The 18,136-nt window shown below is 36.4% G+C and overlaps 2 protein-coding genes and 1 long non-coding RNA gene across 3 annotated transcripts; 1 reads left to right on the forward strand and 2 right to left on the reverse strand.

Annotated features, from left to right (window-relative positions):
- Positions 1 to 477: 477 nt before the first annotated feature.
- On the reverse strand, positions 478 to 1,819 carry LOC119192323 (the record flags this gene model as incomplete). The annotated part of the gene is made up of 3 exons (XM_037446139.1): positions 1,677 to 1,819; positions 1,310 to 1,493; positions 478 to 598 (listed from the first exon to the last, which is right to left on the reverse strand). Coding segments are annotated over exons 1-3 (347 nt in total), but the record flags the coding sequence as incomplete, so codon positions are not given.
- Positions 1,820 to 2,403: 584 nt separating this feature from the next.
- Positions 2,404 to 11,377, reverse strand: LOC115455399 (Y+L amino acid transporter 1). Its single transcript, XM_037446141.1, has 10 exons — positions 10,818 to 11,377; positions 9,876 to 9,978; positions 7,587 to 7,702; positions 6,880 to 7,005; positions 6,225 to 6,324; positions 5,756 to 5,921; positions 5,102 to 5,302; positions 4,619 to 4,768; positions 3,275 to 3,446; positions 2,404 to 2,577 (listed from the first exon to the last, which is right to left on the reverse strand). The coding sequence occupies exons 1-10, from the start codon at positions 11,023 to 11,025 to the stop codon at positions 2,513 to 2,515; spliced, it is 1,407 nt and encodes a 468-aa protein (XP_037302038.1). The 5' UTR covers positions 11,026 to 11,377; the 3' UTR covers positions 2,404 to 2,512.
- Positions 11,378 to 11,759: 382 nt separating this feature from the next.
- LOC119192324 lies at positions 11,760 to 14,532 on the forward strand. Its single transcript, XR_005113618.1, has 3 exons — positions 11,760 to 11,795; positions 12,149 to 12,335; positions 12,540 to 14,532. It is a non-coding gene; the product is annotated as an uncharacterized LOC119192324 (long non-coding RNA).
- The last annotated feature ends 3,604 nt before the right edge of the window (positions 14,533 to 18,136 follow it).

An 18,136-nucleotide genomic window follows, 5' to 3' on the forward strand; every position in this document is an offset into this window, starting at 1 on the left:
AAAGACCAGAGGCGATAACCAAGATACCTTTCTCCAATGTCTAACATTAACCTATGTTTAGTAATGATATATCCTAGCGACAAACATATAGTTCGGATATTTCATTCCCATAAAGGTCTCTCATTAACATCCGCGCTGCAGTATCAGTGAGGCTGGTACTGCAGCAAGAAGCTCCCATTGTTGACACATTGGACATAATTGTGTAATATTTCTTTATTTATTCTGTTTTCTCTCCTTTTACTGTACATGTTATATGGGTATTATTTTTGTTTTCTATTAGTGTTAACGATTATAGAAAGGCATCTTGGCTACGGTCTCATATGTTAGTTTTTTTTTATAATAAAAGCATAAAAAGCTCTACAGACCATACAAATAACGCTCCTTCTGCCGGGGGTCTGGACACTCCACCAAAGCAGTAGGTCCTGGTGCCGTTTATCATGATCTCAGTGACACCAATGTGCGAAACGAGAGTTATGCCGTTGATCCTGGCTAGGGCAAAGCGCTGTAGACCAGCTCTTTTGCGAACTTCGACGTTGTTCTTCATACTCATAGTATTCACTATGGCTTGCCAGCCCATACACGAACTCATGCATTGGACCTGAGGAAGGTATCATCTTTACGTGGACTGAATGTATGCGGACTCTGCCTTTAGTGCCATCATTTTGCGTATTTTATTTGCAAGGACTGTTGGGTTCAGGTGAGCATCGTGGCTGGTGTAATTACTGGAACTTATTATACCTACCAGCTTTTGTGTTGCCTCTCCAATATCGCGGCAGTGGATCGGGATATCTCAGGTTCAACTCCCAAGATAATATTTCTTATGTTATAAGAATGTAATGTAAATAATGTTTAATGTCAATTTTCGGATCCTATACTTAGGTACATGGGTTTAAACAGAATTTGTTTGATACTAAGTCCGTCAAATGAGCTTAACATCAGACAGTTGATCTATCATAAAAACTAAGCGAAAATATTGTTTCTCGGACGTGCTGCAGAAAATGTGCATTGGACGCCACATAAAAGGGAGATATAGGCTGATAGAAGAAGATTATTGCTACTAGCTTTTAATCTGAGATCCCTAGTAAATATCTTTTATAGGATTAAATATGGCTCAGATACCAATTAGGAAAGTTCACCATTCGCTTTGAAGGATAAATAAACAAACAAAAACCGAGAGCTGTTAAAATTTTGATTAAATGTAGCATGCTAAAAAGCACATAAATTAAAAAAAAACCGTTACAATTAACAAGACCTAGAAACTCCTGGATAATAATGATATAAACGAACTCCCAACATTTCTAGCTCCTACCTATACCAAAGCTGTCTCCGTCGAGGAAGTTGAACATCTCTCCAAAAGAGTCCGGCATGAGACCGGCGATGACGGTGGACACCTGCATGCCCTCGTCAGGTAACATCGGCCCGATCTCGTCAGGCGGAGTGGTGAACTCATGCGCCGACTTGTTGTTGTAGTGGCCTCGACTCGCTTCCCCATGCTGGATAGGAATAATAGATGTTATTTTGCCTATGTACATACTATTTGTCACACAATTTTATACAATAGGCCTTTCACACTATAATGGTAGCAACTCTTTATGTATTGATCCGCAAATTATTTTTTGCTTTGCAGCCACTGTCGACATACAAATCTTAAATATTAAATGAATTCAGTTAATTACCTTTCCAAACCATATTGTTAAAAATATTAACACAAACCACATAACTGCAGCGGGCTTCGCACAAATTGACTGAACACAAAACCATAAAATACTATAGCCAATTAACGCAGTATGATAAAAACTTTATTGTTTTTTTTTTTTTTAACAAAGGCAATCTAATCATAAACATACTAAATGTGTCACTAAGTAACAACTGTTGCGCGTCATGTTTTGTGGACATCACGGTTGCCAGGTAAATTATACAACAAATGACCAATGGTTCCATAACTGGAAATTAGAAAAACAATGTTTGTACCCCTACTCGTGGTGGGTTCCATAGGGGAGCACTCCAAGGCAAAGTCCGTGATTTACAGGGTGTCCAAAAATAGTATAAAGAGGAGGTCCAGAGATAGAGCACCCTTTGGAGTACCCGAATAACCCCATATGTGTTCCGCGATTTTGTATTTCGAGTTACAATTTATTTTCCGTATTTATGAGAATTTTCGATATGAACAACGAAAAACAAGTACCGAGATTTTTGTAACTAAATTTTGATGAGTCCTGCTTTTTACTTCGAATACTCAATAGTTGTTAGACTAGCGTCTAGCTCGCTTGAAGCTAGTTTTTGAGACATCGAGTATGGCCTGTGTATTCAATATCCGGAAATATATAGTCAATTATCAGGGTCGTTCCAAATTAAAAAGAATAAAAATATTACCGAAATTTATTAGATGACGCCAGGATTCTAAATACTATAATAATTACGAAAAAAAATACAAATTAGTTTAAACTATACTAATTTCATAAAAATAATTCAAATTATAGCACGTGATACATATAAGTTCCAATTATGATTATTATAAATCTTCATTTTCTTCGACTGCCGAGAGAAATAATTTCTGACAAAAATGTGTGAACGACACTGAAAAATTAAGAAATATGATTTAACGTTTATAATATTATTTATTATTTATCCGTATTGTATCAACAGCCCGCTCGAACGGTGTAGATTCAGAAACTCGCAGAAACCAAAGTGATATGACTGGTTACTGGTGCTTTTGTGGGGAATCCAGAAGCTTTAAAACCTTTTTCTAAAACCGGCAGCGCATTTATAATTCTTTTGGAATTGTGGGAGTGATTAAGGCACTTAACAACAGGAAAGCTACTTCAGCTACCACATCGAGCCGACCAATCATAGCATTTTGCTTTAAAATTACCAGTGTAGGCTGTGTGCGGTGCAACGAGTTGGTAGCGTTTGTACGGTACATCTATTAGATCTCTAAAAGCTCTTCTAGATTGTTTCTTTACCTTGTATGGACACACACTTGCGCAGCTATGTAAATGCGTATCCGTAGTTATACGGGAAGGTTGTGTTACACCATGCCTCCCATATGAATGTGACGGGCGCATTTGTTAACTTAGTACGTCTACATTTTTTTACTATTAACATCTAAATACTCCGTTGTGTATTAACGTACTCTGGAACTTTAGAAATACATAGTTCCTCAGTGCTATCCTTGGAGTTTAATTTTAAGCTTGAGTTAAAAGACTCCCATATGACAACTCAAACTCTACAACCTACTATACCTGGCAAAAGAACTTTGTAAGTATTATCTCACAGGTCATTCTCTGGATTGGTGCTGGGGTGTTCTTTACTAGTACGTAGTACGCCGGCAGCCCCGCCAACGTGATGCAGGCGCCAGATATCACCGCGAACGGCTCGCTGATCACAGGTATCACCAGCAGCATCGAAGTTATCGCCACAAAGATCGATGGCATCCATAATTGCACCTATTTTAGGCTTGAACGTAAGGTAAGGTTATAGAACCTAATACTTTAAGTTTCTGTGACTTCTAATTCATCCCTCTCAAGGAACATTGGTCAGGAGTCTTTGAGTAAAGTAGCCGTCAGAATTCGAGACGCCGACATATGTCTGGCTCTTTAAAAATCAGCGAAGGGCTCAGGATACTTTAAATGTTAAGGACGAGGGCAAAATATTGTATGTCCTGTGGGTTTACTTGAGCCAGCATTCCTAGACGATTTTAAGCACTTTTTCATTCGACTAGGGTCTTTAATGGGGCAAGACAATTACGGTAAATCAACAAAGTCAGATGCGTACAATCGTACAATGGCTTACTAGTGGACATTACCCATGGCAATTGAGCAACCCCAAGATATTCGATAATGCGGCGAGTTTGGTTATTAAATCAGTGAAACTGACATAATCGTTCTAATCATCCTTCCAGTGAATAATAACAGTAACTTACATTTTGACCGCTTTGCAAAAAAGGACTATACCTAATTCCAACCATTATCCCCAGAGGCAATTCTTGTGCGCTCAATCTCCAATTATATGGGGCGAAATTTGACGCGGCTCTAGTGACAGTTAAGTGTGTACGCCTCGTGGTTAGAAATACACATTAAGGCCTATAAAAGCTTGCACACATTTCCCTCCTAATGATTTCTTTTGTTTACGCGAATGTTAGACATTGATATAAAAGTATTTATCGGATTTTATCGCGATTCCCCTATGACCACGAAATCTGCGAAGTCTTTAAAACGTCGTGAGAAAACTATAATGTAAAGCCGCGATAAAATCGGAAAAATATTTTTATTTAAATTTCCTTATTGTTCCTCTTTTCCGAACATCCTATTAAGTACCTAAACTTTCCCCACTCTGCCTTCCCCCATTTCCTTCCTCACTCTCCACCAGGGCCCTGCAGTCGCTAACCTGGGGGATTCCAGTATCCCATTCACAAGATTCCAGCAGTGTAGACTGCAGGGACGCATAAACACAAAAAAATATGAGTTAAAACATCTGATACAGCTGCAAAAATCTTTACAAACATTCAAAACTTTATCAAAATTATATAGTATATCATTTTTTTTATTTCACTTCGCATTAAAGCAATAATCGCTTATTGTTACTTTTTATAAATAAAAAAGTTTAAAGCAAATAACACCTTAATAGGCCTCGGTAAGTTAGGTTTTTTATGCCGCAACCACAGCACGGCGCTGCAGCAAATGGTGGTGAAGAAGGACTCCACTACTGTGCAGTACGTGATGAGGGACGTCAGATTGTCAGGTATCAGCATCAGTAGTGACAACAGCATCTGAGGACACGAAACAGTTTGAAATCTATCAATTGTGAAGAAGCGAAGTCACTGTAAGATTTTGTGCTCCTCGCCATTTACTTATTACTCTGAAATGCCAGGTATAATTCTTGGGAACGAGGGGAGGAGTTATTTAACCTAGTAATTAACCTTTTCAGAGAATTGAAACCAGACTTTTTTCCACTTGGCATGTTTTACGCAGCATGCTATGTATGCCCCGGTCAGCCGTCAATGTTCGATCTACCTCTTCTATTGCAGTGGAAGGGATTTAATTCTGCTTATGATCAACGAGGAAATTAACCGAGGAATAACTTTAAAAACACTGTAACTCACCAAGAATACCAGTGAAGGCATCGGTGACATACACTTTATGTTTATATGAGCGAGTAACTCTGGCATGTGACCGTTCCTGGCGCCGGCGAAACAAATGCGGGACGACGTCATGATGTTCACCGACAGGCCGCCGAGGGTCGCGATGCAGACCAGCGCAGGCATCACCCACCGCAACCAGCCGAGGATGGCTGTCGCGAAATCCTGCCAAAGTATCATCAAAATCATTACAGGCATTATTACAATCATCCTTCTGTCTTTGCCATGTAGCAGAACTGATTTGTCTTAGTTTTATGATCGCGGCCGCTTGCCTGTCGTTAACCCCTCCAGGAAATGCCATTAGGGTAATTCACATTGCTATATCCCTAAGGGAATATGTAGAAATGTAAATGACACGCTTCGTTGAGCTCTTTTTTCCTAACCTATTCCCATACCTATTTGAACATTTTATTCTTAAATTACTTATCTAGTAACATATTTTGTTTCAGCGCAATCATCTCCAGTTTCTCTGTTCCTTGCTTTTGAGTCTTTTTAATCATCAAATTACCCACTAGCTCATTTACCAGCCTACGCTAAACAATACTCGTCCCATTTTTAAATCTAAAACCACGGAAATTAGCCAATCAGTGGATAAAACTAAGAAGAAGCTCAACTAACAACAGCTATGGCTTCAGTGGTGAGTACATCTTGACCCAGCACAGCTAGGTACGATACATTTGCCATGATGTATATAGCAGTGACCAGCGGTAGGGAAATGTATATCGCGCGCGGCAGGTTCACGAACGGGTCCCGCAATTCCTCAGTCATAAAGTTCAGGTAGTTCCTGGAAGTTATTTTTAACAAATTTTGATAAATAAGATGTTAGACCCATAGGTATATTGGGAACAATTGAATACAAAATGCATGCAGAACGGCAATACTACTTTGGTATCTACTGTTAACTGTTATGTTGTTATATATAAGTAATGGAATCACGTCTTGCAACTTACAAAGAAGTATTTACTAACATGGATGCTGCCTACTAAAAGCTTTATTAAGGGCTGCATGTGGTCTATTGTCCATGATCAGTCCAAACGCCCAAAATCAACATACTCAAAAAAGCACTTAAGGCGTAAAGATCACCCACCAACCAGAATAAGAGAAGATCCCTAGAAAAATTGCGACCGACCAATCGCTGACCGAGGAATTAGTGCCAGCCCAGCCGTCTTCGAAATTTTCTAAATGACCTGAAAAAAAATGATTTAGCATAAAAAATAGTTTTTTACAACCGGGTTTTATATTATTTATTTTAACTTAAAATATTCCTTATAATATAATTCACACAGTGTCAGAAATTTAAATACCGTTCAAATATTAACAATCATTTTTTTTTTTATTAATTTCGACGAAAATCAATTTAAATTCTGTAATTAACATTGTTTACTTATTGTTCAAGCAATTTGTGTAATTTTATTAATAACTATGGAAAAATCCGTTCTTACAATTTGAATTGTTCTTAGAAGCTGCATTAATTTGTAACTAGAGTAAAAATATTAAAATAAAGACGTAATCGGGTCCCATAGAAGTCCATTTGATCCGATCATTAACAAAATAAAGAACCTGACATTTTTTCGTTGTCCGTTTCATGTGAAATACTCCAACTTCCATAATAAATTCATCTGCATACGGCAGTTCATCTAAAAATTCTCTGTCTATAATTATGATTTATGGGCAGTGATAAATTAACGTCAAATGATCCACTAGTTTACCGACGTACTTTTGGAAAAACAAGGCTAAGTTACCTTGAGCCATCCAAACCATCCCCCCCATAACAATCACCACCAGCGATGATATCATGGTGAGAGAGAAGACGTTCTGCATCCTCGTCGTGAACTTGATGTCATAAGCGTTTATAAACGTCAGGAAACCTGAGGAATAAGTATCATTAAGTAGGAAGGTTCGATAGAGGTGTCCCATAGCACTGTAAATCGTTAAGCTTGTACGTAGTTCAGCTTAATACATGGAATAATGGAGGAAGCAGTTGAATAATTATGAGAACGCCCAACGTCTCACAGATAATCGGCGTGACTTAACCGAGGTTTATATTAGCTATTAAACTTGCAGAAGCTGGTATATGCAAGTTTTCTAGGCTTACATGTAAAAAATATTCATGTTGAGATAGGAAGTAAAGGTGGCAGATAAAAAAGGTTAGGCGCGTTACGAAATTATAGTTTATAGAAAAGTAATAAAACCAGTTATATTCTCTTAGTTTATTAACCTCCCCGCACTCATACGCTTACTATTTTTACTTTGAGATATTAATTTAGCACCACTAGTTAATAATTCTTTGAATTTACGTCTCATATGAGAACCTGTAATCATTTCACACTCGGAGGGCGACGAACTATATATAAAATAGCGAAATCTCGCGCCCTCCAACATCATAACCATCGTGAAAAAAATCACTTATCATCACCACTGAGAACCGAACATGTTACAGATAACTTACATATCGTGACGGCAGCTAGGAGTTTCCTGCACAACGGATTTATGGTGCAACCATGGTATATCGGCTGAAGCACGTTGTTGGCAAATGTCAGAGCCATGATGGCGTTAGTGCTTGGTCTGGAAGATAAGTCAGAGTACAGTCAGAGTCCTTAAAATGCAATTCTTGTTGAACATGTTTGATAGTCTATAGTTTTTGTGTGCAATATCACATAGATCTGTCGTGGTCTTTCTTATACCCCCTTTGTGGTCGCTGGAGGCTATCAGCGAGCGATAAAGGGTCGAGAGGAAATTAGGAGGGGTATTTTTTTTTACAAATAAACACACAAACTTTCGAATTAATAATATTAGTGGATAAGTAAGTTTAAACTGAGAAAAAGGATAAGTCTCATATGACACAATAGATATATTTAAAACTAGCTTCCGCCCGCAGCTTCGCCCGCGTGGATTTCGGACTTCAAAAATGGAGCCGGTCGCGAACGTTCGAGAATGTTCGTTTTACGAAGCTACTCGCTAGGTGATTCGCTAGCCTCTAGGTGCCAAGCAAGCCGCCTGCTTGTGCGTTCGCAACCATAATATATATATATACAAAAATAATCCTTATAGCATGATTCAGTATTCACGCATGATGGCTTATTATTAGCGTATTTCATGTATAACTTTGGTGTTTCTATACCGATTTCTATGATTCTTTTTATGGAATATTTAATAATGTTAACTTTTTTAATTAGGGATGACTGAGAGTGTTATAAACGTAAGAGTAGACAAATATAATGAGAAATCTTCGAACTGCTAAGCTATCGGGAGTTACACGTGTTATTGTGAGTCAACCATAAAAGATAGACACATGTTGTCGTGGGATATTTTTTACATAATTTTAAGGAGAACATTTCCGTCATACATGATTTCTGTGTAGCTTTAACCATTAAGGGTGCACACGCGACGGAAGCTTAAAAATGGAGTAACTTCTCCCGTTTTCCCAACATTTCCCTTCACTGCTCTGCTCCTATTAATTGTAGCGTGATGAAAAGTATACTATAACCAGCACAGGAGTATGACAAATAATTGTACCAAGTTTCGTTAAAATCCGTCGAGTAGTTTTTGTTTCTATAACGGTTATACAGACAGACAGACAGACAAAAATTTTACCAATTGCATTTTTGGCATCAGTATCGATCCCTAATCACCCCCTGATAGTTATTTTGGAAATATATTTCATGTACAGAATTGACCTCTCTACAGATTTATTATAAGTATAGATAAAGAATAGGGTATTTGACTATGTTTCATTTTGTGATTATTTTATTATGTAGCCAATTAGTACAATAAATAAATCTTTGTGTGAAAACAGCATTAAAATTCGGTAAGAAATGAGTCAGTAATTCAAATTTCAAATATTGCTACGTGCAGGAGTGGACGTGGAATGGGGATATCGCTCCAGCTCTTTGTTTCGCACGCATCGTAATGCACCGCTGACGTCACATGCAAGTATTTCGTCTCTTTTCTATTTTTTTACACTTATCCCTACAACCAAATTTCAAAGGCTTATAACTTGTGGATTTTTCATCAGATTTCTTCCGTTTTAGAATATATAAGACGTACATTATTTTATAAAAGTAATAAAAGAATAAATAACTCAGATACCCTATTTTCATGACTGACGGCCTCGGTGGCGTAGATGTATTATATACGCTGTACGACAAATATTCTGAGGTCCCGGGTTCGAATCCCGGGTCGAGCAAATTCATATTTCGGTTTTTCTGCTCACTATCATCTCGGAGTCTGGAATAGGTGCCCGGTATGGAGATAGGATCATCCCCTACTACATCACTTACCTCTGCTTACTCCTTCGGAAATAAATGCGTGATGTGTATTTTTTGATACATAATTTCTGATCACTATCAAATAATTAAACCTCAAACTGTGCAGCAAGTGAATTAGTGCTGATAATTTATAATCTAAAGGCGTATGAGGCCGGTGGACCTGATGGCTTTGGGTTCGACTCTCACATTGGGCATTTCATTCTATGGGTTTGTATAACAGCCATGCATGGCCGATATTATGTGATGTACGAATTCTACGACGAGCACCATACATATAGTTCACTTAAATAATGGGCGTTTCATTACGTGTAGAATTTTTAAATTATAAACCAGTGCATCTAGCAATCTATACTTGAAATAAGAATAATGATTCTTCTCCTTAATCCTAGTATCTATAGTATATATTTTTTATGTCTTGCATGTATACAATAAAGATTAATGAGTTTAAGAATAAAATAAATAAAACTAACATAAATACGAAAATAGCATCCCATAAGTACAGGAAGGCGGGCAGTGGTCCATACGCCTCGTCGATGTAGTGGTAGTCTCCTCCGCTCTGCGCCAGTGTTGTTCCTGAAAATGTGATGGAACACTCTATTAGAATGAAGCTTGTTTTGTTGCGAATGGATCAGGTATAACGATTTGTGTAAATGTAAAATTCAAAATAATAGTGCTTCTGGTGATTCTAACCAACATATGTCTAGCTATGTAAAAAAAATAAAATAGTTACTGATTTATATTTATTATTTATTTTCAGCTGCCAAGCAGCAGTGTGTCACTGTTGTATTTCGGTTTGAAGGACATTGTAGCCAGTGTAACTACTGGACATAATGACAATTAACGTTAATTGTTATTGTCTTATGTCTTAGGATGGTGAGTGCAGTGGAATACCAAACAATACTTTGTAATCCAAGGTGTTGAATGGTGTTTCTCCTGTTTATGGGCGGTCGCATTGCTTACCATCAGGCGAAAGGTGAGCTCGTCTCGTCATTCACTGCAATAAAAAAAAACACAAGGCACATAAGGTCAAGTTACGTTGACCACTTTTATTCCCAAAAAATTACTTCGTAATGTTGTAACAAATCAATGTCACAGAAACCAGTTGGCCTTCAGACCACCAAATATATCACCCTAACCCGAATATGAAATCCGGGATGAAAATCTTATTGCCTTAGAAAAATACCCATTATAATAGTTTTATTTTCACATGATACAGGAAGAAATAGTTTTGTACTTGACTGGAGACCGGTTGGTAAAAATCCGTTGTATCATTATAACCAGTGTAACTTTTGGCCACTATGAAACTTTTTATCAAATTTGAATTGTATTCAAGCGCAGATGTAATAATGCCTCTATTTACAGGCAGTTTCAGCGAAAAGACAAACTCCACGCCACTTAATAATAATACTTACCCAACTCAGAATAAGATAAGGCGCCAAGAGTCGCTAGTCCTCCACAAATGGCCCAAACAGTGAGAGAGCCCCACACTGAGCCGGTCTTCTGCAGCACCTCCCGGGGCGAAATGAAGATGCCACTTCCAAATATAATACCTAGTATTAGGGTGACACCTTCAAGCAACCCTAATTGCTTGCGCATTCTGACTTTTTCTTCTGGCATCATTATTCCTGTATTTTTCCCTTATATACAGCCAAACGAAATAAATTTGAATGGACTTACTTATAAATTTATAGGCGTTTGCCAATGTAGATAATCGTATTAAATTGTATAGCAAACATTTTCGAAAGTACCTCTTTAAGATTGTAATTGATAACTAAGAAGTAAATAATCACAATGTGGAAAATAAAAATGTAATCATTTGATATGTTTGATATTTCTATATGACGTATTATTCTTTCAAAGAGAATTATAATATATATGGAAAATTATAGTTAGGTTTTCGTTCCGAATCTTTGTTTATTCTGATATAATACTATACCGAGCTCAGAACAAGAACAAGCATAGAAGGAATCTAAACTACCCTCATATACTTATCCTATTTTTTCAAATAGGCCAAAGCCGTTGAAAAGAACGAGACAAATATTATGTTGCTAAGGTCGGCTTGCGTGCCCTTTAAAATAATCAAATGGTTACCTTTGGTCATCTTTATGATGCCGAATTAAAAAGCAAATAAAATGTCAAATGTTCCAACTTGCCAACCTCAAAACAATGTCACAAACGCGCCCACACAATTTAGTTACGTTATACTTCAGCGCGTGCTTTTCAAAAGTGGCTACATGTTTTGTAATATTTTTGTTGTTAATTGTAATAAATACACAGTGCTGTTTAAATAAAATATAGCCCTACGAACAAGCAATGGCCTACGTTATTGTGGGATGTAAATCTCATTCTTCTCGTAAAGAAAATGAAACTGAAATCATCAGCTTCCATCGGTGAGTAAACAAAAAACCCAAAATATTTGCTTAAATCCTCTACATAAGTGCAAAAAGTGTTATTAATTATACTTTATTATGCTGTAGTCATATTATAATCTGCTGTTGGCCATTCGATACAGTCATTATTAAGTATTTTTCATTTTTACCAATTTACGTAGTCGAGTTCAATAGTGTTGTGCTGCATATTCTATTGATAACATAGATGTTAGTATATTGTAGTTTATTATTTTGCATAAATTAAATGTACGGTGGTGTAGTGGTAAAAGCCATTCGGGAACCATACCCGAAAGCTGGGGCGAGGAAACTATCTGATTTTCATAGTGTGTTTCATACAATGTGTTTCATTGCAGATTCCCCACAGATGATGCTATGAGGCAAAAGTGGATCATTGCCATAGCTCATCCCAATAGGAATTGTAAAAAACAGGACCGTGTTTGTTCCAAACATTTCGAAAAAGACTATTTTATAACCATTGATCATAAATGGCGCAGACTAAAACCTAATGCTGTCCCCTCATTACATCTTCGTTCAGAGATGGTAATATTATAATATATTGCATACGTAATCATACATGAAATGAATGCGCACCTATTACATTTGTATGCTAGCAAATTAAATTTTTCTCTCAATCACTGTTAATATATTTTACGCCTTACAGAAGATAAAGTTGATATTTATTTATATTAATTAGGGTAGTGTGGTAGTTTGCTTGTCTCTGATTCCCATGTTATTTTGTTTCAGAATGTTATATCGACGACCTCTACTAGCTTCAATGCTGTACCGCCATCCAGTTCAATCAGTATGTCAGCAGTGCAACAGGAAACTGATTTAATATATCGGGTATTTAAATTAGAAAAAGATAATAAAAGGCTTCAGAAAATTGCTAGACAACGATTGTTAAAGATAAATTCTTTACGACAAAAAACCAGACGTTTAAAGAAAAAAAATATTGATTTGCATACCCGCTTAATGGATTTACTTAAAAATGAGAGAATAGAAGCAGAAAGTTTGCTGTTATTGGAATCTGTGATGGATAACCCGATAATAAAAAGATATTTGACAAAACAAATGGGTGACAATACGCGTAAATTCAGCTTAGAAATGAAAAAATTTGCGGTAACGTTGAATTACTTATCACCACGTGCCTATACTTTCTTGCGCAGCGAGTTAAAGGATATTTTACCTCATCCAAAAACTATTGGAAAATGGTATCAGACCATCGACTGCAATCCAGGATTTACAGTCGAAGCCGTTGATACAATCAGGGAAAGAGTAAAATTAAAAAATGGGAAACCTTTATATTGTGCATTGTCACTAGATGAAATGGCTTTGCGAAAATTGGTTGAGTGGGATGGAACTAATTATTTTGGCTTTGTTAATATCGGCTGTGATCTTGATTCCCATGACATACCATCGCTAATGAGCGAAAGAAGCCTTAGTGTTTATTATAACAGCCATTAACGACACATGGAAAATCCCTGTTGGGTATTTTTTGATAAATTCTTTTACCGCCCAACAGAAAGCAATTCTAGTACTGCAATGTGTATCATTATTGGCTGAAACTGGAGCTAATATTGTAACTCTTACTTTCGACGGCGCTGCTACCAACAAAGCTATGTCGAGTCATTTGGGATGTGATTTATTAAATTATTTTTTCATTCAATATGATCACAAAATATATTTGTGGCCTGATCCATGCCATAACATAAAGTTAATACGAAACACATTCGGTGACAAAAAAGTCCTCATAGATCATCAAGGCAATAAAATATCTTGGTTTTATATTGTACTATTACATAAAATTCAAAACAACGAAGGACTACATTTAGGCACAAAAATAAAAAAAGACCATATCGAATATGTAAAACAAAAAATGAAGGTACGCTTAGCGACGCAATTTTTAAGTGCAAGTGTTGCAGATGCACTAGAATTTTGTAGGGACATGGGGATCCCTGCATTTTTGAGTTGTGATGGGCACCATCCAGTTCATAAGAATATTTAATAATCTGTTTGACGTAATGAACAGTAGAAACATGAGAGCCAAAGGACGGAAACGGGCGCTAGCCAAATTTAACGTGGAGGAAACAAAGAACTTTTTTGAAAACGTTGAAGTATACATTAAACATTTGAAATTCCTTGACGGTACATTAGTAATTGATTCAAATAGATTAACTGGTTTTCGTGGTTTTATTGTTTGCATGAAATCACTTATTGCATTATATAACACATTGATTGCCCAGGAAAACAGCACACTGAATTACATATGTACTTACAAACTAAGCCAAGATCACCTTGAATTATTTTTCGGATCTATTAGAGCAAAATGCGACTTTAATAACAATCCATCAGCACGTATGTTTCGCGCGGCTTATAAAAGATTATTAGTGCATGCCCAATTTAAAGATAGTGCTACTGGGAATTGTTTGCCATTAGAAAAAATTACAATTCTCAATGCTTCTGCAATAAATTCGACGACCGGAAACAGCAGACTCGTCGAAAGCCCTGATGATATAACGATGAATCTGGAGAATTTAGACGATCACGATTACATTTTTCCAACACTGACCGAGTATGCTCATCATGTTGTCGAGTATATAGCTGGTTTTGTTGTAAGGAAATTAAAAAAACAATTACATTGCGAAACATGTATCCAGAGCACGTTAGAAAGTACAGCAAATAAAAACACTTTTTCCTTGGTTTCTCACAAAAATAGAGGAGGTTTAATTCAACCCTCTGATGGAGTGACTAAAGTGTGTTCAACGGCAGAAAAAAATATTGCGGGAATACCAAACTCGCGTAGGTTCCAAATGCGTTGGACAACCGAAATATTTTCTAACGATGATTAATAAACTATCAGGAATGTTACTACCTACTTCAATTTATAATAATTTAATTGATCATTCATTCGAAAATTATTTCCTAGATGATCACAGAACCTTATTAATAAAATTGATCGGAAAAGAATTTATAAAAATTCGTATTTATTACATAACAAAAAATATTTCTGCTCATGCACAAAAAATTAGGACATTTTTAAATAAAACCGTAATTTTTAAGGAGCAGTAATAAAGTGTTTAAAATTTATTTGAAATAAGTTATCAAACATATGTGACATGAATGATACCGCTGTTTTAATTTTACTGTCCCATTTTAATAGTTTCTGTCAAACCACACCTCTTGGGTATCTATTTTAATCCCTAAGAAAGTCAGAAAATAACAGAAGGCGTACTGGCTTTCTCCTAGACGAAATTCCGGTTATTTTTGTTTACTACTTACAGCGGTTTCCATTCCTTCCGAAATTTCTAACATTTTCTTAATTTAATAATCTAAATGCTAAACCATTTTTGTGTGAATGTCATTTCGGAAAGCATGGAAACTGCTGTAAATAGCAAATGAAAATTGGACAAAATTTAGTTCGAAGAAAGTTCTGTAGTTTTTTGTAATTTAACAGCTTCTTAACGAGTGCTTTTACATACCCAGACCTCATTTAGTACTTGAATACCAAATTAGGGTTTTGATATCTTTTTTTTTTGAACTTTATCTAACATAGCAATTTGCAACGGTTTGTAGTTGACTGACCGAGTGTGTCAGTCAACTACAAACGCAAGTGTTTATTTAAGCAGGTCTGTGAATTTACCATAGCCGATAGACAAAGCATCTATCGATATCGATGTCAGAAGGGATCGCAACACAATTAAATCTCTTGCTGTCAAAGACAGAGTACACTCAAATGTCATAGTGTTACTTCTATGCTTGTCATTGTTCTGAGATACTGAGAGCTTGGCATTGACATTGGCAAAATCAAAGAGAATTATAATATATTGTAAAACGCTCTTTTTACAGTAAACATTATATTAGCAAAATAATTACAGAATACAATTTTTGACATTCTTTTGACAACGTCCAGCCAGAAAGAATAATAATAGAGTAGTCGCCGCGTGACATATCTTCTTCTGCCAGCCTGCCCGCGCAGCCGAATACTTCCGGAAACGCCCGATGTCATCGGCTAGGATAGCGGCGCGTAACATCGGCCATCCTGCAAAGTGAATACCAAAGGTATTCACAAAAATAAATTTGAGAAAGCAGAACTGAATCGGATACTTATATTTTAAACATTTTTACCAGTAAATCACTAACTATTTCTGATCGATTAACTCAATATCCAACAACTTATCCATTTTGCAATTAACTTTCACGCTATATGTGTATATAATTTATTTTTCATTAGTACCTAAACCCCGTTTCCTTACTTCATTCCCAGCAACCAAAGACCTTCATTCTATTTATCCAAGTTTACATACAGTTAATGCTGAATACTAGTAGCAATCATAGAATGCTGAGAACCAAACTTAAGTTTAAAATAACACCCAGAACAATTAAACCTTTCAAAGCAAAACCTCCAATTAGTCAGACAGCAGCAAATGAAAAGGAATGAGAAGCACAACTAAAGAACTCCATAGAAGTCGCAAAGGAAGTTAACACACAAGATAATAAAACACACAATAAGGACTTATCAGCACACGATTCATACATATAAATAAGCATACGCAACATATACCAACTCAATCAAATCAATTAATCAAATGGTTTACGAGTAACACAGCATAAAGGCAAGAAGCGTTAGAAAAGTCATAACTGAAATTAATAAAATATTTAAAACTAACATGCGGAAGATTGCCATGCTTCCAGATTATAAACACAGAAAAATGCATTCAAACGACCAGAGGCATTAAGAAAAAAAGACGGGAAAATACAGACAGCGAAAAGAGATTAGATCCCCAGCATAAAGGATAAAACGGCATAATAGAAACCACAATATGAAAGTCTCTATCAAAGCTACTTAATGCATCCAAGAATTATACACATGCAGAAATACTATAGAAACAACAGATCCGACCATTAAAGAACCGGTACCGGAGACAATCTCTGAAACATAAAAGTAGTCAAATAAAACTCCAGGTGCAGAGAACATCAGCAATGAACTTCTCATCGAGAACAGGGACATTATTAACACCTACACTCACATAGTTATTGACTGAGGTCTTAAGAATAAATTAATTTCAAGTCAGTGGACAACAATTACTATTATACGACTACACAAGAAGATTGAAAAGAACATTTTTTATTACTAGCTCTTCTAACCTAATCGATAACATAAGATGTACAGACTCCAAATTAAGAACGGATACATTAGCAACAGAACTGGGTGCACGACTTTCGAGAAGTGAACTCTACATGCAATAAAAGTAAATTAGGAAACAAGTTACATTGTGTTTGAATTAGTAATAACGAATTAGTTGAAGTCACAAATTAGGGACAGAATTTATTATTCCAAGTTTCTTAATCTGAGGTACTTTACCGCTAAAATACAAATTTCTTGAAGCATATTATTGTGGACTGATACATTCGCCACAAAGGCAAGTGATGACTATAATTGATTCGCCGTGTTGGCAAGTTGAAAGTCACTCTGTTATGGAGACGGTTGCCAGAACGAGAATCAGCAAAATTAAGTTTCATTAACAAAACAGAGTTATCAATGTCAACGTTAACCCATTTTTGTAAAATAATAAATGATATCTGCCATCTCGCGTCTTTATTCAAGAAAACTGATTTTAAATTGAGCAAGTCTAGATTCGTAGCTTTGTAAACTGTGGCAGTGGTTATTCACGTGTGAAAATGATACAGAAACTGCTTCTGGGCTCTCATACCAATCTCTGAATATGTTCGATGAATGACGGACTCCAGAGAGCATAGCAACATTCAAGATCAAATCGGACGAAACAACTAAAAATACGACAGAGATCTCGGGATCTTCAAAACTTTCGTTTGTTATAACAGAAAACCAATTGAAAGCGCAGTCTACCCCGTAACTATGAGTCGAATAGTCAGTTAAGCCACGCGTGTCAAGACACTTCCTAAATGGGATATTATTTAAAATATAAGAAACACTAAGAAGACTATTAATCTTAACAGTTTGAATAAATAACTATAGGTCTACAACTTGATGTCAAATATCTATAAAGTCCTCGCTAAAATGGTTCTATATCGCAGGCATAACCAAGACACTGGACCAGATTCAACTAAGAGAACCAGCAGGCTTAACCGTTACCCCAGTGTTTATAAAAAACTGTCACTGGCGATCGAAGCCGATGTGGAGACATGTGATTTACAATTACACTACTCAAGTACAGCGTTAGCTACACGTGTATGTTCCGCTTATATAAACAACCAGCACAGAGAGAACATGGCCAACATGGAATAAAAACAACTACAGCAATTTTCATATGCATTACACAATGTTGGCAACTCATCGGAACCAGGATTTGTACATAATTTTC

This window comes from Manduca sexta, unplaced genomic scaffold (assembly GCF_014839805.1).
Source record: "Manduca sexta isolate Smith_Timp_Sample1 unplaced genomic scaffold, JHU_Msex_v1.0 HiC_scaffold_2617, whole genome shotgun sequence".
NCBI classification, from domain to species: domain Eukaryota; kingdom Metazoa; phylum Arthropoda; class Insecta; order Lepidoptera; family Sphingidae; genus Manduca; species Manduca sexta.